This window comes from Ctenocephalides felis, unplaced genomic scaffold (assembly GCF_003426905.1).
Source record: "Ctenocephalides felis isolate EL2017-DRISC unplaced genomic scaffold, ASM342690v1 CF-g0.4_SCAFFOLD_01886, whole genome shotgun sequence".
Taxonomy (NCBI): domain Eukaryota; kingdom Metazoa; phylum Arthropoda; class Insecta; order Siphonaptera; family Pulicidae; genus Ctenocephalides; species Ctenocephalides felis.
The window spans coordinates 62,378,229-62,405,056 of record NW_020538040.1 but is presented as its reverse complement, the minus strand read 5'-3'; the positions used below and the strand labels follow the sequence as shown (position 1 = coordinate 62,405,056).

Below are 26,828 nucleotides of genomic sequence, written 5' to 3'. Positions count from 1 at the left end.
TTCTTTTTTAGAAATAATCTAAGAATCTTTCTTTTACGTGGCATCATGTTATCATTGCAAGATGATTCTCTACGGGTTGTGATATACTTCTCTATATTTTCGTAAAAAACAAAACAATTTATTAGGGTAGACTTGGTACGGTTGTGCCAGGGTACGGAAGTGGCAGCCACCATAACAACTATACTGATTTTAAGATAGGGTCCAAAGGGAGAAATATCCAAATATCAAATGTGTTCGTTCGAACAAGTTTCTTAATTGCATTAAGTCAGCCCTACATTAACATGATTTGTAGATCACATTGCTTTTAAAGAGTTAATAAAAGTTTTTTTGTTCTTAGAAGGTGTTTTAATAATAACTGTTACTTGTATGCAGATAGATCACTTTGTTTATTATTTGAACATTAGTAGTTAATTAGCAAGGAATCAGTTACAACTAATTACCAGCAATTAGTTTTTGCGTCAGTCATAACTCTGATTTGTTTTCAAAAGTGTGCGTTGGGTACGGTTGTGACATGTGGTCGTGGGTCTTGTCCTTTTCAGGTGAAGAATAATCAGATACAGAAAAAAACTTAACTAACAATAAGACAAAATGCGTAACAAGAAAAAAGAGATTTCATAAAGATTTGTTTGAAAAGTTATGTTTTGTTATATATTATCTTCTATATATATATAAAAATAAGTCGGGTTTTCCTTCCTGAACCAATTTCGACAATTTTGCATTCTTTGGAAAGGTCTCGGGCTCCGCAAGGTTTATAGCTAAGAAAATTAGTGGTGCATGGCATCGTGCCCTAATGCAAATTGCTAGGACTTCACGCACCGTAATTAAAAATTCGAGTAATAAAAATAATCGATAATTGTTTTAAATAATTGCAAATAGATTATCTTCTATATATATAAAAATAAGTCGGGTTTTCGTTCCTGACGAAATACGATTCTGACAATTTTGCATTCGTTGGAAAGGTCTCGGGCTCCGCAAGGTTTATAGCTAAGAAAATTAGTGGTGCATGGCATCGTGCCTTAATGCAAGCTACTGGAACTTCACGCAGCGTTATTAAAAATTCGAGTAATTACATTAGTGAGAATTATCAGAATTTTGCTTGGTTAAGTCAAAGAGCAATTCTTGCCGCAAAGAATAATGATGTACACGCACTGAATTTCACCCTTCAATCAAAAATTGCTGGCGATTTGGTGACATACCAATGATTCCGACTGGTCTTCCGTTTGACTTCAAACGATTGCAATTTCCAGTTCGCCGTGCGTTCGCAATAACAAGGCCAATCGCTTAGTGTTTGCGGGATAAATTTCAAATAGATTATTTAGAAAATCATTGTTTTTTACATGGGCAGTGATACGTTGCCTGTTCACGAGTTGGAAATCAATCCGTTTTGTTTGTGTTAACGTCAGACCAAAAAAAAAAAATGTGGTTTAGCAAAGAGCACTTCAATAAAACGGATAATTTGCGGATTCACTTTTATTTATTTTGAGAAGTTTAACTAAAAAGCACTTAATTTTTGTAATCGAAAGAAATTCATTACTGTTTTATAATAAAATCACATTTTTCCTTTTCAAATATAAAACGAACAAAAAATTGTGGCGAAACGGAGTTCGTCGGGTTTGCTAGTTATATTATATTCATAAGCTTGGTTTAAATGTTTTTTTTGTGTTACATATTTCTGACAATAAACGTCTTTATAAACCGTTTTGGCGTTTCTAGTTATTGTTTTTTAACCTATGTTTATGTCTGTCACAACTAACAACCGTCCTGGAGGTGTTCACGATTTTTTTGTTGTCAATTCCAATAACTTAAAGTAAGTTAAAAAAAAAAGAAAATTTTTTGAAATAATTTGAATTTCTAGTTTGGGATTACTACCTTAAATTTTTAAACAAAATATGCAAGAAACATTATTCGGATTACTATATCTTTTCTGATATGTTAAGGGTGGCGCTACAATTGTGAATCAATTTAGAAAATAATATAATAAATCATTATTTAAATTGGATTTGTTTTACTTGACAGCAATCGTATACTTCTATTTTAGAAAATATTTCAATACTTTTAGTGTGTAGGGAATATGAGATTGACATAAAGGTGTGTTATGGAAGTTCGCGGTTTGGAAACAATATTTTAAACAGTATAATAAATATATGTGATTGTCTTAAAATCGAGATTGTATCTAAAAAGTGTTCTAAAAGCATTTACGAAGACACTATGTTCTAAAATACAGATATAAAAATTGTTGAACGATATTAACTTTTTTTATCAATTACGAGTCTGCAAATTGAATCCGGGGAATGAAACCAATCATTTGTATTCGTAATTGAAGTATTTTTCTACTCTATAAAAGTAATTTATTACATAACTACAAAGTTAATTAAAACTTAACCCTTCATAAACGGGCATTTGTACTATTTGATTTTGTACGACTCTGCATTTTTTCTTCAAACGACTGTAACATTGCTTTGCTTCATTATAAATTATTATTTTGATGCCCATTTAAACTAATTGTTTATGATATATTAACAATTCTTTAATTATACGTATAGACTTATATGTGCATATATTAGTCATCTATGTGACATTGAACACATGTCATGTGTTCTTGAATGAAGATCTGTATTATTTTTAAAATAATTAGTGCTTTGTAGTATTCTGTAGGAAATTAAACATAACATTGTTAAGGTATTTGCGTTTAAGTCTTAACGTATTACAATAACATTTATATCACCATCGTCTAAAATAAACACCTTGTTATGTTATAATGATGATATACTAATTTTTTTTTAATTTTTTCAGACAAATCGCCATCCGCGGAGGAATATCGTGGCCCACTTGCAGGTTTGTACCGATTTTTATGCGTTTTTTTTTTAAATATTATTTGCTTACTTTTTTATACGGTTAAAATATATTCACATTACATGCATGCTCTATAAAAATATTAACTGTTTTGATTAATAAAATTATTGATGAATAGTTTTGTAACTATTGCCTTCTTTTGGATCGTATTGTATTTGTCATTTGTCTACGTATTTTATTTGTTTTTTGTTTTATATAAATTTTTAACCAGCCTGTTTATTCTTGTTAGCAACTGATGTCAGCATTAGTGTTTTATCTCAATAATATTTTTTGTTTGGTTTGTGCACATTTTGTATTTTTGCTGTTTGTGCCACTTATAGACGTTGCGGAAGAGTCTTTCGGTGAAGCAGAAACAGAATTGTTTAAACATCCAAAACCGCCGTCTGGCATTCAAAGAAAAATGTCTAGTGAGTATGGCTTTTTATATGCTATAAGTTCAAATATTTGATCTATACATGTAAAGGTTTTTACAAAGAAAGCAATTTTAATTTTAGAAATAAATACACAGAGTAAGTAAAATAATAAAATTTTCTGCCAAAACAAATTTTACCTTATTTCTAATATCAATAAGAGATTATTTTGAAAGGGGGTGGCAACTTAAATGCCTTGTTATTGTATAAATTTAAATGGCTTTGAAGCACATCAAAAGTCTAATATGATTATTTTTAATAAAATACTAATTAAATTTTAATATTAAATTCCGTTTTTCGGATAGGGAACAAACATCTATAGATTTTCGTTAAATTTTTTCCACTTTGTTTTTTTTCTTCTTAATAATTACTAGATAATATAATACATTACTACTAGGATGATGATAATAAATGATATATACGCTTAAAGTATTATCAGAATAAAATAATTGCAAATAATTGCTTCGTATTTGGATTATATTTTGATGAATAAATTTTGATAGCCAATTATTAAATTTTTTTTTGAAAACTACTCGAATGAATTTATTTCAAAATATTTTGACAACTAAATGAATAAATTAAATTTGTATATTCCTTATAAAAAGATTCATTGAATGATTATCATATTGGTAATTAATTTTACTTAATTTTATTTTAATTTATTAAATATGTTTCTTGTGTGTGTTTTATATTCACATTAATTTTTTTTTTTCATATATATCCATGCACTGCTCACTCACTCATGAATTGAATCAAACATTCAATTTAATGTTGCACGATGTTATGTTAATGTTGTTTGCACTATGTATTCAAATGTATATCCGCACAGTTAATAGTTGCGATACTGATGGATCCAGGCCTAGCACAGGTAATATACATTTGTGATATATCTTTCTATATTAAAAATATGTTTCTAAGATATAGATTTATGATCATGGACACTTCTCTCATAATTGGTACAAACTTGATATCGTATGAGAAGGAATTACTGCTTTATAAAATCTATAAAAAATCTTGATTATGTTTACTTACTTGTTTCTTAATTTTATACATATATATCAAAAGTGCCCATATTATTTTAAATCTATACTCTCTGTATATTTATATTAATATTTTTTATGAAATTTGAAAAAATAGTAAAAAATACTCCGTGTAAAACAGAAAACTCTACATTTAGATATTAAAAATATGCTTTTTATATAAAATTGATAAAATGCCGAAAATGATCAAACCGACTATCGAACTTAGTTTTCAACATTTCAGTGCATATTGATAACGTTGGATAAAATGGTAAGCTGAGCTACCTTTGACATTTGTCATGTCGGTGACGATTACTCTTTCGTAAAAATTAATTACATGCATATTTTAAAGTTTACCTTAATTGTCGATTATTCATTCCATAGACCAGTCACTTGTCCTGACACGTGATACCGATAGCTTCATGATTGGGCAACGTGTGTGGGTGGGTGGTAAACGTGCAGGACAAATCGCCTACATCGGAGAAACGCAGTTTGCACCAGGGGACTGGGCCGGTATTGTTTTAGATGAAGCCAACGGTAAGTAGATTAAAAGATCTGTGTATTTACACACTTTTTACATGTATGAATGTATAAGTTGTAAGTTCAAGGCTTTTGCGCAACTACACTATTTTAACCATTTGAGTGCGAATCATCACTATAGCGATTAATATGATATGCATAGGTAAACCCAAGCACTCAAACGGTTAAAATTATCTAATTTTGAATGTCACAAATAAGATACGTTAATCCAACTTCTCATATCCTAACAGACACAAAAAAACATTTATTTCACATCCAACTATATAAAAATTTCTGCCAAAACAATTTGGTGAAACGATAAAACACCACGTGTTTCTGGAGTTTGTGATAGAATGCTGTAAATAGCGTCAATGCATAAAATTTATATAACATGAATTACTATTTTAATTAATACAATATTAAAATTATGAAATACTATTTTAATTAATACAATATTAAAATTATGAAATACTACTTTAATTAATATAACATTGAAATACAATTTAATTAAGACAATATTACATGCAATTTTAATAAAGTGTACATTAATATATACTGACTGACTATTCCTTATTAGGTAAAAATGATGGCTGTGTGTCTGGAGTAAGGTATTTTCAATGTCCGCCCCGACGAGGCGTGTTTGCACGTTTGACGAGGTTGACACATTCTCCATTACCTGGTGGGTAAAATACTTTTTAAATGATTTGAATTTCGTTTGAATGATCAATAAGAATAATTAATGTTTAACTTGTTAAGATTAACATGGCGTAATAATAATATTTTATTTCTTTATGTTGGACCTGTACGGATTCATGGCCCTAAGCATTATTCTATCATGAATTTATTGTCATTTTTTAGATAATGAGCACACAACTCGACGAATTCACGAAGACGAAACAAATATTAGTATGACATCCCATGCTCAAAGCATGTCATTCAATATGTCTAGTAGCAAGCGTGCTTCTCCTGCGCCTAGTGTGACTAGTTTAGCTAGTAGATCGCCTTCCAGTGAGTTGTTTATTTAATTGATACATTTTTATTTATACTGAATATTTTAGTTTTTCATAAAAAAATATTGTACCTTATAAATAATAAAGTGTTTTTTCAGAAACTCCGCAAATTGGTGAACGAGTAATTGTACAAAGTACTACTGGCAGCAAAGTCGGCATTTTAAGATTTTACGGAGAAACCAAGTAATATATAGAATTAAAAAATAAGTTTATTTATCTTAAATTGGAAAACTTTTAAAGTTGATTTTATTTTATTTCAGATTTGCGAATGGAATATGGTGTGGAGTGGAGTTAGATGAAGCATTAGGAAAAAATGATGGAAGTGTTGAAGGCCATAGGTGAGTTAGTATAAGAACTTTAAAGCGCGTTTTCTTTATATATATATATATATACCGGACCTCGGTTATACGGATTTGCTATTATCCGGACTACATTCGATTATCCGGAATTTCCATTATCCGGATATCTATTGACAATTAGTCCAGTTAATCGAGATTCTATTGTACATATGTATATATATATATATATATATATATATATATATGTGTGTGTGTGTGTGTGTGTGTGTATATATATATAAACATATTTTTTCTTACAGATATTTTGTTTGTCCGCCTAAACATGGATTGTTTGCGCCCACTTCCAAGGTGACACTCAGCCCTTCGGCTCGAAAAGCAACTCGAGCCAATTCTCGAGAAAGTCTTTTATCATCGGCATCTGTAAGTTGAATATCAATGTAATTCATAATTTCTTCACTCTTTCTTTCAAACTTCAAATGCCTACAAAATTTATTTACATCGTCTTTATTATATATATATATATATATATATATATATATATATATATATATACTTAATTAATAAGTGAACCTTTTCTTTTTACAGAGAATGACATCGCCGGGTTCCAGTCGTCCTATGCTTCCTCGACAGAGCTTACAGGTGAGGTGGTAGACATCGAGCATCATTTTATTATGTGCATATTTAGATATTTGCATCAACTCTAAATGTCTTTTATGAACTGCTCCAACTTTTTTCTACCAATTTCCTTAAATTTCTGTAGAAACGTTTTTATTCTTTGCTATAGTAATGAATGTAATGAGTGTATTTATTGCATGTGTTGGCAGTCTTAATTGGGTTTTTTTGTACCATAGTTCAGGCTCATCCGACAAAAGAATGGTTTTAGATTAAAGGTTAAATGAATTGATATTGGCTTAGTCATTAAACATTATTGCTATGTATGAAATAGTTTTCATACGGTTTCTGCATTTAGCATGCAATGTATCTGTTTGGCACATGTTTTTGTTTGTTTTTAAAATTTTGAGGACAGTATTTTTTTATATTTATCAATTATTTCAAAAACTTTATTTTAAACAGTTGTATCAAATTTATAATTTATATTCTTAACCTTATTTAATTTTTTTTATATTTGATATTTGTTTTTATTCGTCGTATTCAAACGATTTATGACCTGACATAAATCAATGGATGTGAAAACAGCTCTACTGAATTTAAAACTCGATTGCGGCTTTTCTGCAAATTTTATTTTTAAAAATCAGCACCAGCGCTATTATTTACTATACGATTCATAACCAGGATTTCTGGAAACTTCGTAGAAGGCGGCGGATCTTTAATTATATCTGCATATTTTGACTCTGCTGTTTCACACCGCATTTATATATGTTGGGCTTATCTATGCATGTTTCTTCATTAAGTAATAACATTTAAAAACACAATTTTTAAACGTTGTTATTACGGCATATAATAAAAATTGAATGTATGCTTTAAAAAATTCATCTACAAATACTTCATTTTATATATACATGGTAGCATAGTAGTTAAAGGATGTAACCTACCTATAGTTAATTATCAGATAAATAGCAGTATGATGGAGTTATATAATATATTGTATCTCTGATGATTATTATCTTCAATAGTAAATTAAAAGGTCATTAAAAACATTTTTCACCAAATGTGTTGTTGCCTTAAGAATTATTTGTATGGTTTTAAATTCCACTAATGAAAGCAATGTACTATTTGCAAATTATTTTGTGTAATTTATTACTTATTTACATATGTATATGTATGTATTTGTTTGATTAAGCATGCAATATGTATATGTTTCGTGCATTTATGTATACATATATAAATATGACGAATTTTGTTGTGAAATCAAACATATTTTGGTAGATCAAAATTTAAGCTGTGTGCGTGTTACAATAATTTAATCTTTGATTTATTTTCTCTGCTAATTTAATTTAGTGTTTTATCTTTGACTCTAAGAATATTTATTTTACATTAAATAACATTTATACAAGTTGCACATGTGCTATTTTTATGATCATATGATTCAAGCTATTTTAAGTAAATATTTATTTTTGGTTTAATAATATTTATTTTTAATAAAACATATTTACTAATTTTTTGTGAATAAATATTCTGTTAACAGTTGTTTAAATAATTATTCTAGTATCTCTAGAAATATACACTTGCGAGAATACTGCTGCAGGTGTTCATGTTCTGCATGGATCTACTATTTGCACTCATGTATTATTATATGCTAATTTTTAGCTTACAAGTTAGTTCGAGAAGTGGAATCTAGAACTAGAACATGTTGGCCACTGCCAACTGCATGATCACTACTGTACTATATTTATTTAGGCATTATTTATAAATGTAAATTATATTTGTATATATAGTATATATGTGTATATATATACATTATATATATATATATATATATATATATATATGTAATGTAAACGTTGTACAGGTTTTATTTCATTATTACTCATTTTCATTTATTTTTTATATATATTTGCTTATTGTTGAAATATTACCTTGATTGTGGGTAACCTATGTAAGTATAGCTATAGTTTTTGTCGCGTGGCGGTTATTAATCGCGAGAATCAAGAAATAAATGTCAGTAATGGTGAACAAATAATATATAAAGCATTATCATCCTGTCAATCGTTGCCTACAAGAAAGTTTAGTGGCTAAACCACCACTACACATATAAATCGGGCAGCACTAACTTTTCTCCACTTTCTTTTAAGAGCGGAGATTAGCAAAGAAGTTTTGGCACAACTTCATTGTATTTTAGGGATATGACTATGAAATTGATATCATAAATCAAGATGAGTGAAAAATTTTTTTTCATCGAAAGATGGATATATTGTTAGACTTGAAATACTATACCATGGAAATTACCGTGTGGCTCAACTAGTATTATGGCGAACAATATTTCTCAAAGCCGTATAAGTTGGCAATTGCTATTATAAAGAAAGTATAAATTTGAATTTGTAGAAATTTTCAAAACACCGTTGCAAGACTTGCGTACACATGCGCCTAAAATTATAAGTTACACATGCAAAGAACAATTTTATTTTAATAATTGTAGGCTTTTTACGCTATAGCATTCATTTTTATAATGATGCAGAATGACATTTATGCTATAGCATTCAACGTGTGTAAATATTAAAATATGAAAATTATCAAAAAGACTGTACATTTTTGTACTTGCTAAAACTTTTGCAGTCTGCAAACGTATGAGTAATTTACTCGAGATATTCACACTGCAAGAAGCACTTATATGCTCAATTATTATTAGTATGGAAATTAAATATTGGTATGGATTTTAACAAAACTGTACTTATTCACAATATATATATGAAAGTGCCATAATTTGCGTACCAAATTAATGCTAACAAAAGTACGTACTAACTTAAGTATACGATGTAGCGCAAATGAAGATTGGAAGAAAACTATCTATTTATTCTTCACCACCAATTCTATAGTATAGATGCAGCGCATGATGGCTTGGCTAGCGATTATCTTAAAATGTTTAAAATTTGTAATAATCATCAGATCGATGCTTACAATCCCTTAACTTACAATGACGAGCAGAGCCCGTGTACGTTGGCTAGGCCAAGTTCAAATATTACGGGCATAGCCCGCGTACGATTATGAGGCCAGAAGAAAAAATTACGCATTACGGGCATGCCCCGGTACGGCGATCGCAAGTATTACAAAATATTTATTTATACAAAACTATGAAAAACAAAATTAGTTTTATTTTTGTGATAATCTGTATACTGTGTGAGAAAATAGTCACAAACGCTGCGCCAGCTTGTACAACCTAATGTTTTCGAATCTAAATCGTAAGTTAAGGGGTTAATCAGTTTAATAGGTATTCCTTGGCACTTATTATTAAATTATGTTATTATATATATATGTATATATATATATATATATATATATATATATGTGCGTGTGTGTGTAAGGGTTTCCGTGGTCGAGCGGTTTGACGCGCTGACTGAATAGGGACGCGATGCGTCGTGCAGTAGCGATGTCCATTTTCACTTGGAAATGTAGATGAAAAATATGTTTTCATTTGAAAATAAGCCCATCTCGGGCACTGCGTTGTGAAATGGCGATGGGAAATCTCTCGCACTATTCTTCCTTGAATCGAGTTGGAGTTTAACACACACACACACATATATATATATATATATACGAGGTCTGTTCAAAAAGTACCCGGAATTTTCGTTTTTTCAAAAAAATATTTATTTATTCGTCTACATTAATGTGGTCCCCTTCAAAGTAGTCCCCCCCAGATATAATACACTTATGCCAGCGTTTTTTCCTATTTTCGAAGCACCCTTGATATTCACTTTTTGATATGTCCTTGAGCACTCTCAGCGATTTTCTTCAATCGAGGAAAACCGCCGTCCTTTCATGGGTCTCTTCAACTTTGGGAATAGGAAAAAGTCACACGGAGCCATATCTGGTGAATTTTTGCACTTTGCAACACTTTATTTCATTTTTTACTCAAAATTTAATACAAATTCTTTGACTTTTCAATTCTTCCATTGTAAAAATCGCCGAGCTCAGAAAAACACGTCGAACCTTAGCGACTACCACAGACAAAGTAAACAGTGAATATAGCTGAAAATTTCATCATACTTTAGGGGCATGTATACCAACACAATAAAAAAAAAATTTTGACAATCAGACACTCCAGACCCGCGAAATTTAATTATTAGTAATTCCGGGTACTTTTTGAACACACCTCGTATATATATATATATTTATATATAATATGACCAGTTTATCTTTCAATATGTTTATATATTTGTATGTTGTCTATATGTTTACTCATGATATATTCACTTACATGTATATATTATACGCATATATACATTTTTAAATCTATAAAGATGTATCTATAAATTTATAAATGTGACGAATCAACGTTATTGTGTATCGATCGATTCAATGAAAAAAATCTTTATAAAGCTTATATATATGGATCTGTAATAAAAAACAGGTTATATTATACAAACCAACAATAATTATAATATTTGAAAGGCAGCAACTAACTGTTAAAAACAGTTCAACGGACTTTTGCTTAAATATAATCAACGAAATAAATATTAATTAATGTGGTGTCTAACTGATTTCAAGCATAATTAGATATTTTAAAATTTCTCCATCTTATTTTGGTACAAATAATAAAATTGTTATCTGTTTACTACAAAGGCTCGATGTAGATTTGATTCGTTTTACAACTGTGACCAACAATTTTTTTAGCTGTAAAATTAAAAGAAATGCTTTAAAAGACATTCATCATAATTTAATCAACACGATTTATACTTGTTCTTCTTCGAATATAAACTACGAATTTTTCAAATAGGTTTATGATGTTCTGAGAAATTTTATGAAAAAATAGGCCTTATCGTATTTAATAAGAAACGGCTCGACCGATTTTTACAGAAGACAAAATAATATAAAAATATATATTAAGATAACAATGCATTGCAATGCAGGTGTGAAGGAAATCAATTGAATATCTTTATCTATATTTAAAAGTGAAAATGGACATCGGTACTGCACGATGTAGGGTTGTCCAAAGCGGGGTTCGAACCCACAACATCGTTCACACGAGTCCGTGAGCTTAACCATTACATCATGGAACATCATTATAAATTATATATATACCTAAATATATTATATATATATATATATATATATATATAAGTTTTAGATTTTTTGTTCGACGTTGAGACGTTGATTTTGGGCGAATCGTCGAAATAAAAGAAAACATCAATCTATAATATATTTTAAATTTAAAATTCAATTTTTTAAACTTTGTAAAAATTCTTTTAGATACCGTGTAACAAAAATTTCAAAAAGGGTTGCTGAATGTTGACACACAATCCGTGTCGAAAAGTATAAAAAAAATATTTTATATTTATGCTTTCTTTTATTTCGATGATTGGCTGAAAATCAACATTCAATATATATATATATATATATATATATATATATATATATATATATATATTGCAGGATTTGTTGAAAGAAAAGCAACATCATTTGGAACAATTGCTTAAAGAGAGAGAAGACGAAAGAACTCAAGCTGATCAAGCAATGCTTCTTGCTTCTCAGGCTAGGAAAGAAAACGAAAGGGTGAGAGGAACTCTTTTGCTTGTAGTTATATATTACTTAACATAAGATGATACAATTGTATTTGGCCGCATAATTATTGAGTCCTTTTGTTTAATTTCTTTGTCCAACCGACGTAGATGTATGTAGAAGGCAATTATTAATGACCCACACCCAAATATGCATATATAATGTATGCATGTATATATATATATATATATATATATATATATATATATATATATAAACAAAACAAAGATGGAAACGAAATAAACTTGAAATGAATCTAAATATTTATATATTATTTATGTATTTCGAATAATGGATTTGTTGCATCACATATTATACACTCTTTTTTTAGTTAAAACAAAATTTGTTGATGCTGCAAGAGGAGAACTTTCGACTTAAAAACCAGGTAGAAGATGAAGCACAAAAAGCTGAAGATCTGCAATTTAATGTCCTAGAACAAACTATCTATAAAGAAGATTTGTCGGTAAGTTTCAATTATTTATTATGTTTTACATAAATATAATTTTGGAAAAATGAAGTATTTTATCCATGCAAAGGGTTTGATCTTCAGTAAAATAAACATATTATTTGTTCAATCAAAATTACGTTATTAACATTCAGTATTACAAACTTTATTCTTAAAAAGATCAGTATAAGAATTTTCTCATATTTACAAATTCTTCTTTTAGAAAACGGCGTTAAATAAATAACTTAAAGATAAAGCTAAACTCTTGTTTTATTAATGGGCATTTTTGCTATTTGTATAGTGTATATACTATACTCTATATATAATTTATATAGTAGTGATTAGTAATTAGTATTAATACCGAATCTTAATTGACAATCCTTTTCCTTTAGATAAGAAAAAAAATTATAAAATTGAGAATTAGTACTGATATAAGACTTTGTATTTCAGACAATAAATGATGAGCACATAGTAAGTAACTTCAAATAAAAGCTATTTGTGTTATAGTGTTGTTCCTTATGTGCTGTCAATTTATTTGCATTTATAATTGTGTACATTTGTCTTCAGCATGATTTCAACCGTTTTTGTATGTTATGCAAATTCCTGTTCCCATACCTATAATTATATTAATATTCATAGTAGCCTAGTTATTTAATTTGTTTAGTCTACTTACTTTTATTATCCTGGAAAGCTGCGCTAAATGCGTTGTCATTTTGGGATAGATAATTTTGTATTTCAGACTTTACTAGATAATAATAATTAGATGCATTTCATTGTGGGTAAATCATAGGTAATTCATACCGCAAGAAGTATTCACAATACTTTTTTCAAATCATTTTATGGAACATTATAAAAAATGTTACTGTAAATATTTGCCATAATTGTAATAGCTATACAGGGCCCTGTATGACAGTCGTATTTAGTTTGCAATTATATAAGATAATTTATTTACATAATTTGAAAATTGCACAAAACAAAGTAGTAATTTTTATATTTAAGACATCAGGAAATGAAGGGCTTCTAAATATTATGCCCGATTTGCAGACTATGGATAATCCAGACAATTACTTTTGTGAATAAAGTGATCTGTTCAGAAGATTTTTTGATATAAACAAATATACATTACATTGTTATAATACTTCTTTACAGACTACTTTTGTGCTGCATAATTATGGAAGTTAATACCTATCATTGTTTTTTTTTCTTAATAATTTTCACTATTTTTTCTATTTTAAAAATCTAATATTACTAATTTTGTTGAAATGTGGCATGTTTGATAATTATTCAATCACTTGTGTAGTTTGTAATTATTGTACTAAACTCTCAGAGAGTATCAGAAATAAGGAATTTATTTTTTATCAGATATCCGTTGATCAACATACAGTTTTCAAGTTTTAAAATATGAATGGAAACCAGTACTTTAATAAATATTTAAGTTTTCAAAACATGAATAGTACTCAAAATTTGCTTATGCTTTAAAACTGCATAGAATTCTTTATTTAAATAATTTTTATTTCATTTATATAAAACAATGATTTATCATTAATGAGATGTTATTGAAAATAATTCTAAATCATTCTGGTTGTACGACTCGGTTTTCTGTTTTTCAACCCCACATTCTTTCATGCAAGTTCAGCAATTTACTTATAAAATAATTCATTTTTATTCACAGCAGTTAATTCAACGTTCACACTTTTTGGAATTTCAAGGCATTTTGAATGTATTACATTTTGTACTATTTTTGTCTTTAATCTTGAGAACATTTTGTGTCACATTTAAATTATTGTTGCAAGACTTAATATCTCTGAGTAATTTTTCTTATAGAATAGTCTATTTTAACCAGTTTTATAGTATAATTATTTTTTCTTACTTTCATCTCTTTTAGATATTATTTTCTAGCTAAAAATAATTTTTGAGATTTCTGATTGTTCATCGGGTTAGCATTTAATTTTACAAGATAATGTGGTATTTAATAAATATTTAATGACAGGCAATGAACAAGAGTAATTCGGACAAAATTGTTGAGCTGGAGCAAATGTTGAGTGAACGCGATGCGCTCATTAAGAGTCTTCGCACAGAAGCTTTAAACACATCGAAAGTTCTTAGTCCTGGTGGCGGCAATGAAGCTGGTGAGAGTAGCTAATATATTTTATCTTTACATGCAACCATTGGCGTAGTCAGGATTTTAGAGCATGAAGCGGAGGGGATGTTAAAAAAAAATTCAGATGATCAATTTTTGGATTATCTATCGTATGCTCACTCCTGGCTGCTAGATAGTTTTAAATACTTAGAATGTAATTTGTTTAACTGAAGCACAGATATTATTTTTATGTTTGGACTGCATATGTCATGAGAGCTGTAGGCCTTTCACTACGACAGTGTTTTCCGCAGGAGTAGCACTACTGTACGAGCCAGCAAGCCGCCTAAGTATTTGTTTCGCTACATATTTAATGTTTTTTAATCGTTAGCAATGAAAATATATTTTAAAATTAGTTGCGACCCTTTTGAATAACAAAAATTACTTTAACAAATTAGAAGTCTCAATAATTTAACTCGGAGTGATAAAAAATGAAGCAAAAATAGACACACTAGATGTCCGTGTACACACACTATAGTCGTACGAAATCAGATATTTTATGTAATTAATACTTGGGGGTTTTACTGGCTCATACAGCAGCGGCACCTCTGCGGAAAATTCGGTTCGTAAAAACGCAGAATGTATTTTTTTAATAACCTGGCATTTAAACACATGCATTAAGTGATACATTTATATTGTAAATAACGGCATTTTATTAATCTTACCAAAAATGTTAATAACATAAATAATCGATTTTTTTTTTAACATCTTGGGTCTCTACGTATTCTTATCTATTTATAATAATAAAAATAAAATAAATGTTTTTGTATAAAAAAATTTCAATTTTTTTATCTGTTTTGAAAAAAATATTTGAAGTTCTTTAAAAATCTGGAAATTCTAGTAATTTTTTCCAATATAATTGCACTACTAGTCATAGTTTTGTCTGTGTACTCATTTTTGAGCAGCTAGTTTGACATGCGATATGTTTCGTATATAGAAATATTAGATATTCATTTATAATTTTCATAAATATTTTCAGAAATAATTACTACGTTTAAGCGGCAATTGGAGCAGGCTCAAGAGTTGCTGCAAGTATTAGAAGCGGACAAAAGGGAAATGTTGAATAACATTGAAAATGAAGCATTACAGCGGGATAAGGAAGTGGAGACGATGAAAGCTGAACACAAACGAGAGACTGAGCTACTTAAATCCAAATTAGCAGATGCAGTGCAAAGGCTTGAAAGTATGTCAATTTATTATTAAAGAATTCTATTTAATAATTATAGCAGTTGACGATAGCGTTTTTGAATGTGCTCACAAGCAAACATATCACCATTCAGGCTGAAATAAGTTAGCCTTTATAAAATAAGATTCTAACAATTAAGAATTAAGAATTTTAACAATAATTGATTTATGTGTTACTTTATTCTCCTATTCGACAAACTGCGCTGTATCTACATTATGTTCTTTATAAATTAAAATATCTTTCCAATGAGCAATAATACATTTGGTGTAACATTCCGATTCAAAAAAATTTTTGTAAGAAGGTAGTATTTATTTATTTGCATTCAAAAACAATTTAGCATCATTATTTGTAACCCGTTTTGTTTCAGCACTTTCTAAATCCCATGAAATTCTTAGTCAAGGCGACACAGGCCTCAGATTAGATATAAGTAAAAAGCAAGCAGATCTCGATGCTCAAAAACAAAACTTTGACAAGCAAGCTGAAGAAATAAATATCCTGAAAACAAGAATTCAGAATATGGAAGCAGAATTGAATATGAAAAATCTTGAAATAACAGAAAAAGTTACGCAAGCCAAATCTGCAGAAGAAACTCTTCAAAACCAACTGGAAGTGTTGAGTAATAGAGCACAGCACTTAGAAAAAACTATAGATGACAAAGCTATCGAAATTGAGAACTTAAAAAAACTAAAGGTTGATAACGAAGATCAAATAAAATATTTAAATAAGTTGGTTGAAGATACGAAATCGGAATTGGTTAATCGCGATAGCGCAATGGAATCACAATACATAAATATGAAATCAATTGAACATAGCTTGAAAGAAGAGTTGGATAATAAAGTCGCAGAATTTTCGCTATTGCAGCGAAATTATGAAAGCGAAATAAATAGTTTGAAAATAAACTATAAAAACTTGGAGAACGAAAAGCAACAATCACTGGATACATTACAGCTCAAATTGGATGCAGAGCTTACATCTTTTAAGATTAAAACAGATGCATTGGAAAAAGCACTAGAGAGTTTGGAAGAAAACTTGCGAATTAAAACTTTAGAATGTTCACAGCTTACTGAAAATTTATCAAAGAAATCATCTGAATTTGATAGCCTAAAAGAAAACTTACAGAAAAACATTCAAAATTTGGAAAGTAAAATAAAAAATCTGAACGATTCTCTGACCGCATCTGAAAAAGTAGCAAATGAAAAATCAGCCTTAGAACTAGAACGTGGAGATTTGTTAAGGAAATTAGAAGTCTTGCAGGAAAAAGTAAATGATTTAAATAATGCAAAATCGAAACTCGAAAACGATGTGGAAGAATTACGTAGCAATACTTATGATTCCAATTCAGAAATGGTAAAGATGGCTGCAGAATTAAAAAACAAGGTTGGTAAAACTAGACAAAGCTATATTAATATATATGAGGCAATTTGACATACATTGAAATAATGCAAAATATAAAACAAAAAGTATTTTAATTCGACATTTTATCATAATATATACCATTCACAGATGATAATTGTGCATATTTATAGTTATATGAATAATAGAAATGTACCTATTATTTTAACCAGCATTATTCAACTGCATTAGTGCAATATATTTTTGTTACTAAGCTTTGTAACTCTTTTTGTTGTGAAAGTTTTTTTTCTGCTTTTGCTTGGTTTTTTGTATTATTCTTATACAAATTTTATTTCGGCAAAATTTTAAAATACATAATAACAAAATATTGAAGGACGAGAAAAAAAGATTTAATATTATGTGATTACCTTTATTACTATATCTTTACTACTGATACTTAAATAGTAATTATCATAAATTTGCCAGGAGCATATTTTTTTCTAGACTTTGTAGGTATGTATAATTTGGGATTTTAAAATTATTATTTTTCAAAAATGACCATAGATATTTATTGAGTATGCATGCAAACATTAATATTTTCAATTTTGATATTTTATTTACTTCTGCATTTTATGTGCTTTACAAGGTAGTGTTTAATTTCAGGATCAGGAATTGGAAACAACCAAACAGACATTAAATGAAAATAAAATCAACTTCGAATCCACCAAACACCAATTAATGCAAGAATTAAGTCTGCAGTCTGATGAATGGAAGAAAAAAATCATGCTATTGGAAGAAAAGCTCAAGGCTTCAGAACAAGTGAAGTTAGAACTTTCTCAAGTTTTAGAAAATGAAAAAGCAGATTTTATAAAACAGAAAACGGATTTAGAAGGAAAGTTTAATGAATTACAGAAACAAAAAACAGAAGTAGAAACCATGCAAAAAACTACTATAGAAAGAACTGCAAAAGAAATTAATGATTTGTCAAATAACATTAGTGTTTTACAGGAAGAAAAAAGTAAACTTGAGATGGAAGCAAAATCTAAGCAAGATGAGCTGATTTCGCAAAATATTGAATTTGTACAGAAATTGGAAGAATTACAGAAGCAAAAATTGGAAATTGATACTATGAATAATGCTACAAAGGAGAGTACTGAGAAACATATCAGAACAATGCAACAAGAAAAAACAAAACTTGAGGAGGATTTAAAACAAAGTCAGTGTGAGCTAAATTCACTACGAGTTGAATTTGAACAAAAAATAGATGAACTACAGAAGCATAAAACAGAGTCAGAAGTAATTCAGAATGCTACAAAGGAAAACAATGAAAAGTATGTTAGTGAGTTAACAAGCAACATCAACGTGCTGAATGAGGAGAAAATGGAACTTGAAAAAGTTTTAAAGCAAAAAGAAGATGAGTTGAAGTTGAAATACGACCATATTTCTAAATTAGAAGAAAATTTACAAAGCAACAAAAATACCATTCAGGGTTTGGAAAATCAAAACAGAAGTCTTGAGCAACTACACAATGTAGATGAAGAACAAAAATCTAAATTACATAAAGAGGTAGAAACATCAATAATGGAAATTAATGAATTGAAAAAACTATTAGAATCATTTGGTACAAATAGTGAAAAAGTATCTCAGGAATTAAGGAACCAACTAAATGAGAAAGATGTAATGATCAATGAACTTAAGAAAGTTTCTGCCGAATTAGAATCGAAGCATGCTAGTGAATTATCCGCTAAATTGACAGCAAAGCAATTAGAATATGATAATAAGTTAAAAGAGTCCCAAGAAGAACATCAACGATTTTTGAATAACTTGAATAATAAGATTCAAGAAATGAATATAAAAAATGAGAAGTTAATTCAAATTAATGACGAACAAAATCAATCAATAAAGGCATTACAAACAGAGTTAACTAATAATAATAATAAAATAGGTTCCTTGCAGCAGCATAATGATGACTTACAAAATCAATTATCTGAATTTGCTTTTATAAAGAATACTCTGAAAGAAAAAGAAAAATTAATACCCGAACTATATAAAAGACTAGCATGTAGTAGTGAAAAAGCAGCTATGCTAACAGCTGAGAAAGAGTCATGTTTTACTCCTAAACTGACACTTTTAGAATTAGAAATTAGTCAATTGAGAAGAGATTCAAATTTAGAGAAAGAACAATTGCAAAACAGGTATTAATGGTTTTTAATAGTTATTAATTAATTTAATAATTTGTTATAATTTAACTAAAGAAAAAAATTTAAACTAATATTTCTGCAAATTTACGATCTGTGGAAGCAGCTTATTGATAATTTTTTATTTTTTTTTTAAAGCTGAATTATTTAAAAAATATGTAAACTTTTTAGATGTAAATTGGGACTACATAGTACTAAATTAGTATATACTAAATAATCTTTTTTCTAAATTATAAGTTATGAGAACAATGTCAGAAATTAGCATTTGTATTAAATGCTTCAATATTTTTTTTCTAATTTTTATTTTAATTAAATACCTAGAATTGTGGAGCTCACAGGAAAATTGAAAGCAGCAGAATCAAATAAGAACAAACTGCAAAATGCTGAGAAACAATTGCAAGAGCTTCTAACAAAAATAGAAATCTTGAAAATGAGCTTTTGGAATTAAGGAGTCATAGCAGTATTGATCCTGGAGACTCCGTGCCCACGGTAAGTTTTCTATATTAAATTAATGTTTAACTCGAAACGGCGGCATACGAGTGCAAAGAGTTTGATTTGTGGACATATCAACACATACACACACACGCATATGTATATATATATATATATATATATATATATATATATACAGTAGAACCTCGATTATCCGGACTAATTGTTGTCGATAGGCATCCGGATAATCGAAAATCCGGATAGTCCAAATTATGAATAATAAATTTTTGTTTATCAAAAATAACAAATGCATACATAGATATCAACAAAAATCGATGTTTATTAGAAAATTAACACTTACATATATTCTTAGATTACGTTATACATATTATATAATATTAACATGAGGTAAAATAATTCAGGTGGTACGTAAAGTATCAATGAAGAAGAAAAGTTGCTTACAAATAATTTGTTGATCGTTTTTGTAAAAACCAACAATATAGAGCTTCTTCTAAGAGTTCATTTTTCGGTCTCTTCACCATTTTCCGATTTTCACTACCCTCTTTACTATCTAAAGTGTACGACAAAATTGAAGCGGCATTCTTTTTAATATCGCTTATAGTGGATGTATCTACACTGCACCATACCTATCAGCTAACTTACGGTCGGATTCGCCTTTTTTAATGATTCTATAATATTTAGGGATAACACCACCCTTTAAAAATGTATATATGCACGTCAAAACAGAGAATGTATTAATGTATATACGCACATCAGAATATGCAAGTTCCGACGCGATTATGTCCGGATAATCGCGAATCCGTATAACCGAGGTCCGGATAATCGAGGTTCTACTGTATATATATATATATATATATATATATATATATATATATATATACATATATTTTGATGAGTTATTTTGATTCAGGCAGTAACACCAAGTAAATAATATATATACCATATATATATTTCCTATATACAGGGTAGTTCATTCGAGGCTAAGGAAGGAGAAAATTCAAACCTATCAAAGGTGATTGGCTTGTAACTTTTACTTTAACTACTTCTAAAAAAAGACCAAAAAATAAACCAGTAAAAAGAAAAGACTTGCATTTATTGCAAAGACCTCTTTTGTTGTGTGATGTATGATTTGTTCCTAATGAAAACCAAACGATTTATTGGTGAACTGCCTTTGTCTAAAAATTTGTTCTAATTATGTCCTTACCATATATGTCATTTTGTTCGTACTATATGCACAAAATGATGTTTGTAATTAGTTGCATTTTTTCTCAATGTATATATTATTATATTTCCTACATAATAAAAAGTCTATCTTACTGGTAGTCAATGAGTGTAAGATAATTAAAAACGATTGAGACTGATTATGATATCATTAAATTAATAAAATCATCATTAAAAAGAAAACACCATGTCATTTTGTCCGTACTTCCCCAATATATTATAGAATTTGTGATATGAGTGGAACGAATATTAAATGTTAAAAAATAAACAACACAACACTCAGATTTTTACACACACTTTGTTTAATAATTACAGACGTTTTGCGATCATGGTATGCCTCATGTTCAAAACAGTAAAAATTATATACTAATACATTATTTAATATTTTATTTAAATCATATTAGTTTTTAAAACAAAAACACCAACTTTCTCTTACAATGCTTAGAAATATTTGAAAACAAATCATAAGTGTCGAGGATGAAGGGACAAAGATGGATATTATTATAATGTAAACAAAAGGAGTACATAGCATCAACAAATGTGAAAACAGATTTGTTTATTGAAGAGAATAAGGTAAATGAATGAAAATAGTAAACAAAAAAGGTTACAAATTTCATACAATACGATTGGAGGATTATCAAAATCCAACTTATGGTTGTTGACATTAGCGTGATCCACAAGCGTACTTTTGTATATATTCACATATTTAGTACGGTGTTACCAGCATTGTAAGAGAAACTTGGTGTTTTTGTTCTAAAAATTAAATATAATTTAAACTAGTGGGGCGCATGGCATCGTGCTTTAAGGCAAATTGCTGGAACTTCCCGTACCAAAAATTATTATTTTTTTTAAAAACTATTAACATTTTTGAAAAAATTTTGTTTCGAAAAAATTTGATTTTTGAGAAACTATAAATTTGACAATTTTTTTTTTTTTTTTTTTAAATATTTTTTTTTGACCTTTTTTGGAAATTCTGAACTTTTTTTCAAAGCAAACGTACTGCTTTAACAGCATAGAGACGAAATGTCAAAGCGCGTAAGCGCCGCGTCGCCGTCTAACGGATTAACATTGGTACGGAACCTATAGGAATGTAAACAAAATTTATACTTATTATTAAAATCTCTGTAAAATATCTAATAATTTGATGTGCATATGTGTAATGATCATTTTTGACCGCCAAATGGCATTTTTTTCACTTTTTTCACTAGATCTCCGAAACCGCTAGACCTTTATGAAAATTTGATCAAATCTTCATCTTGTCAATACAAGTAAATAGTTTTTTTAATTATTAAAATCAGACACTCCCTTCTCTTAAAAACTGAGTTACCATTTTTGGCACTTTTTGCCCCGTATCTTCGGAACGGTTAGACCTGCCTTTGCCAAAAACTAATCAGCACGTCTCCTTATCAATAGGAATCGAATGTTTTTTGAATTATTGAAATCGGTTGATCGGTGTTCCCGAAATCGTCGACGAAAATTTGTATCCGCACACACACACACACACATATCTACACACACACACACAAATAAACATAAACACACACACATACATCCATTTTTTCTAAGGTATGCCAAAATATTCAGAAACCTTCGAAACGTAAATATATATAAAAATTTTCATTTTCGATTTTTTTGCGATTACTATAACTTGTCCTACGGGAAGTTAATAAGATATTAAATAATGTATTAGTATATAATTTTTACAGTTTTGAAATTATGCTGAAGATGAGGTATACCATGATTTCGAAACGTCTGTAATTATTTAAAGTGTGTGTAAAATTCTGAGTGTTGAGTTGTTCATATTTAACATTTAATATATGTATATATTAAATATATATATATATATATATATATATATATATATATATATATAACATTTGTGTAACATAAATATTTATTCGAACAAAGGTCGACAACAATAACTCCAAATCCGAAAATGAGTTATTTTTGGACAGTCAAGTTCAGTTTTTAAATTCCATAATCGCTGATATGCAGCACAGGCAGAGTGAATTGCAAAGTAAAATAGATGTATTGGAAGGCGGTAATTTTAACCCTGAATTGTTGTAAGTAGTACTATTAAAATTAAAATTGTATAGTGTTAAAAATCAGTTTTTGTTGTGTTTTTATGAATATTGAGTTTTGAATTGATTGGTTAGTTGATATGTTATAATTACTTAGGTGCATGAAGAGTAAAAAGATGCCGACGCCAAGATTATACTGTGATATTTGCGAGGAATTCGACGCTCATGACACTGAAGATTGTCCCAAACAGGATACCGACAGTCCTATCAAAACGCAAACCAGGACTGTACCGCCACCGCGACCTTATTGTGAAATTTGCGAAGGTAAGGATTTTACGAAAAAATTCAATATTTTTCTCAACTCAAATCATCTGTTATAAAATTAAGATTGTACTAACGTAAGTTCATTGCAAATAGTTTAACATCTATTAATTAATTATTTTTTTGTTTTTCAGAATTTGGTCATGAATCTGAAAATTGTGATGTAGAAGAGACTTACTGAGTATAATAGAGCATAATTTACTGTTAAGTAATTATTTATTTTGTTATTTATAAGTAAATAAAGAATGTATATATATATATATATATGTTTACTATATTATTTTATGATTCATGATTTTATTATATTTGCTATTATCAAATACCCTATTAGCAGCCCAATTGTCGAATTAAAATATGGTTAAAATAGAAAAATGCTTTATTCTATTAACATTTCGACACTTAATGTGTGTCATCATTCAGTAATCAAACCAGGAAAACCTCAAAAAATATATAAAATTTATTAAACACTAAACTTGTGCATAACAACAACACAACTAATAATAATTAATAAAGAGAGAAAATTAAGAGCACATAATGCCTTAATATTAAGCGTATTTATCGCTCGACGAGTGCATAGTTAAAACCAAATATATATAAATATATATATATATATATATATATAATATATATATATATATATATATTGATTGTTTCTTTTCCGAACAGTAAATCCAATAATAAAAAAACAATTTATTTTTTGAAGATGTTTAATAATGATTCCTTAACAACTTAATTCCTTAATAACATAATCCATTCCTTTATAATTTTCTAAATAATCAGTAATAACTACATTAATTAATGTTAATCAATAAACATTAATATATATTATATATATATATATACGAGGTCTGTTCAAAAGTACCCGGAATTACTAATAATTAAATTTCGCGGGTCTGGAGTGATCTGTTGTCAAATTTTTTTTTTATTGTGTTGGTATACATGCCCCTAAAGTATGATGAAATTTTCAGCTATATTCACTGTTTACTTTGTCTGTGGTAGTCGCTAAGGTTCGACGTGTTTTTTTCTGAGCTCGGCGATTTTTACAATGGAAGAATTGAAAAGCCAAAGAATTTGTATTAAATTTTGCGTAAAAAATGAAATAAAGTGTTGCAAAGTGCAAAAATTCACCAGATATGGCTCCGTGTGACTTTTTCCTATTCCCAAAGTTGAAGAGACCCATGAAAGGACGGCGGTTTTCCTCGATTGAAGAAATAAAGGCCGAATCGCTGAGAGTGCTCAAGGACATATCAAAAAGTGAATATCAAGGGTGCTTCGAAAATTGGAAAAAACGCTGGCATAAGTGTATTATATCTGGGGGGGACTACTTTGAAGGGGACCACATTAATGTAGACGAATAAATAAATATTTTTTTGAAAAAACGAAAATTCCGGGTACTTTTTGAACAGACCTCGTATATATATTGATTGTTTCTTTTCTGAACAGTAAATCCAATAATAAAAAAACAATTTGTTTTTTGAAGATGTTTAATAATGATTCCTTAACAACTTAATTCCTTAATAACATAATCCATTCCTTTATAATTTTTCTAAATAATCAGTAATAACCATCATTAATTAATGTTAATCAATAGTTTTAAGAAACATTGTCTTTGACAGAATAAACCTGATGATGGAGCGTATCTAGTTCCGAAACGTCGTTATTGAACATCTTCAAAAAACAAATTGTTTTTTTTATTGGATTTACTGTTCGGAAAAGAAACAATCAATAATTGAAAATATCCAGGACTTACCTATTAATATATATATATATATATATATATATATATATATATATATATATATGACACAAACTATTTCATTTCAAATTATATTTATTTAATATGGAATGGCCCATTTGCGCCATATACATATATATATATATATATATATATATATATATATATATATATATATATATAAGCTTTAGATTTTTTGTTTGACGTTGAGACATATCTTTAATGTTGATTTAAAGCCAATCGTTGAAATAAAAAATATTATATATTATGTATATATATATATATATATATATATAAACATATATATATTATATATATATATATATATATATATATATATAAAATATCTGAGTGTGTGCTTAGCGCATCTGAACAGTAAATAGATGGATACTTCAACTGCCTTTTGAGATTATGAAAAAAGTGCTGCAAAACGCAGTGCTCAATGTTGCGTTATGTGCATTTGCAGAACAAAACAGAATATGATAAACATTCTTCCCAAAGGAAATAGGTATAAATTCTGAAGATTGTTGAAATTAGGTCTGATTATTAATTCAACACAAATTTGATTTTCTTCATCAATTATTTCACTCTTTAATTATTTTGAAACATAGCATAGTATATTTCGAAATCGATATATTTATATTGTATGGGAGCGAAATTTTCAACTCGTAAAATTATACGGTTTAACTGAAAAATATGGTTCTTGCCTCAAAGAGTATACTAAATTAATTAATTAATCAAGTGTCAAACCTAATGTTCCAACCAAGCGCTCAACTTAAATCACCGACAACGGTCACACTTTTAAAAAAATTAATCGTATTAACTGAGTTCTTTCGTGATTTTTAACTTCCAGGGGGTTAAGCTTCGCGAAAAAATCAAAAATGAAAATTATTATATATCTTTACGTTTCAAAGCCTTCTAAACATTTTGGCTTTCTAAACTCTAGAAAAAATTTATGTGTATGTGTATGATTCGTATTGACGGGGAGACCGTGCTGATTAGTTTTTGGCAAAAGCAAAGATACGGAAAAAGAGCCAAAAATGGCAATCCAATTTTTGAGATGATGGAACGTCCGATTTGAATGATTCAAAAAACATTTTATTTCTATTAAAAAATGAAAAAACCGGTATAAAATTTTTGGAAAGGCTAATGTAAATGTAAAAAAATGCCATTTGACGGTCAGAAATTATAATTAGACATATAAACATTAAATTGTCAGATATTTTATAGAGATTTTAATAATAAAAAAAAAATTGTTCGCATTTCTATGGGTTCCGTAACAATGTTTATCCGTGAGGCTGCGACGCTTCGATATTTTGTCTCTACGCAGCTAAAGCAGCGCTTTGAGAAAAAGTTCAAAATTTCCAAAATATTTAAAAATATAAAAAAATCTGATTTTCAAAAGTCAAAAATTTTTTAAAAATTCTCAAAAATCTAATTTTTTCAAAGTTATAAAAAATTTGAATCTTTTTTAAAAAAAAATATTTTTAAATAC

General features: G+C 28.5%; 2 protein-coding genes across 6 annotated transcripts in view; both read left to right on the top strand.

The window, feature by feature from the left end:
- LOC113377637 (restin homolog) overlaps nt 1–23,302 on the top strand; it is a 37,691-nt gene extending 14,389 nt beyond the window's left edge. For 2 of the 5 annotated variants that reach the window (XM_026618011.1, XM_026618016.1), the window contains 19 exons: nt 2,794–2,835; nt 3,174–3,260; nt 4,093–4,131; nt 4,667–4,819; nt 5,379–5,480; nt 5,660–5,809; nt 5,910–5,994; nt 6,072–6,149; nt 6,410–6,530; nt 6,696–6,749; nt 12,159–12,278; nt 12,616–12,747; nt 13,180–13,200; nt 14,720–14,858; nt 15,846–16,049; nt 16,420–17,429; nt 18,048–19,579; nt 19,904–20,071; nt 23,165–23,302. In XM_026618011.1, the coding sequence (XP_026473796.1) occupies nt 2,794–2,835; nt 3,174–3,260; nt 4,093–4,131; nt 4,667–4,819; nt 5,379–5,480; nt 5,660–5,809; nt 5,910–5,994; nt 6,072–6,149; nt 6,410–6,530; nt 6,696–6,749; nt 12,159–12,278; nt 12,616–12,747; nt 13,180–13,200; nt 14,720–14,858; nt 15,846–16,049; nt 16,420–17,429; nt 18,048–19,579; nt 19,904–20,030 (4,196 nt within the window). In that variant the 3' untranslated portion in view covers nt 20,031–20,071; nt 23,165–23,302. The remainder of the gene's footprint in view (nt 1–2,793; nt 2,836–3,173; nt 3,261–4,092; nt 4,132–4,666; nt 4,820–5,378; nt 5,481–5,659; nt 5,810–5,909; nt 5,995–6,071; nt 6,150–6,409; nt 6,531–6,695; nt 6,750–12,158; nt 12,279–12,615; nt 12,748–13,179; nt 13,201–14,719; nt 14,859–15,845; nt 16,050–16,419; nt 17,430–18,047; nt 19,580–19,903; nt 20,072–23,164) is intronic. The other 3 variants (XM_026618012.1, XM_026618014.1, XM_026618015.1) reach the window with 3 other exon arrangements.
- On the top strand, nt 21,585–23,865 carry LOC113375177 (CAP-Gly domain-containing linker protein 1-like). Its single transcript, XM_026615124.1, is given in 4 exon segments — nt 21,585–21,608; nt 23,165–23,323; nt 23,445–23,601; nt 23,733–23,865. Coding segments are annotated over 4 exon segments (387 nt in total). The 3' UTR covers nt 23,780–23,865.
- The last annotated feature ends 2,963 nt before the right edge of the window (nt 23,866–26,828 follow it).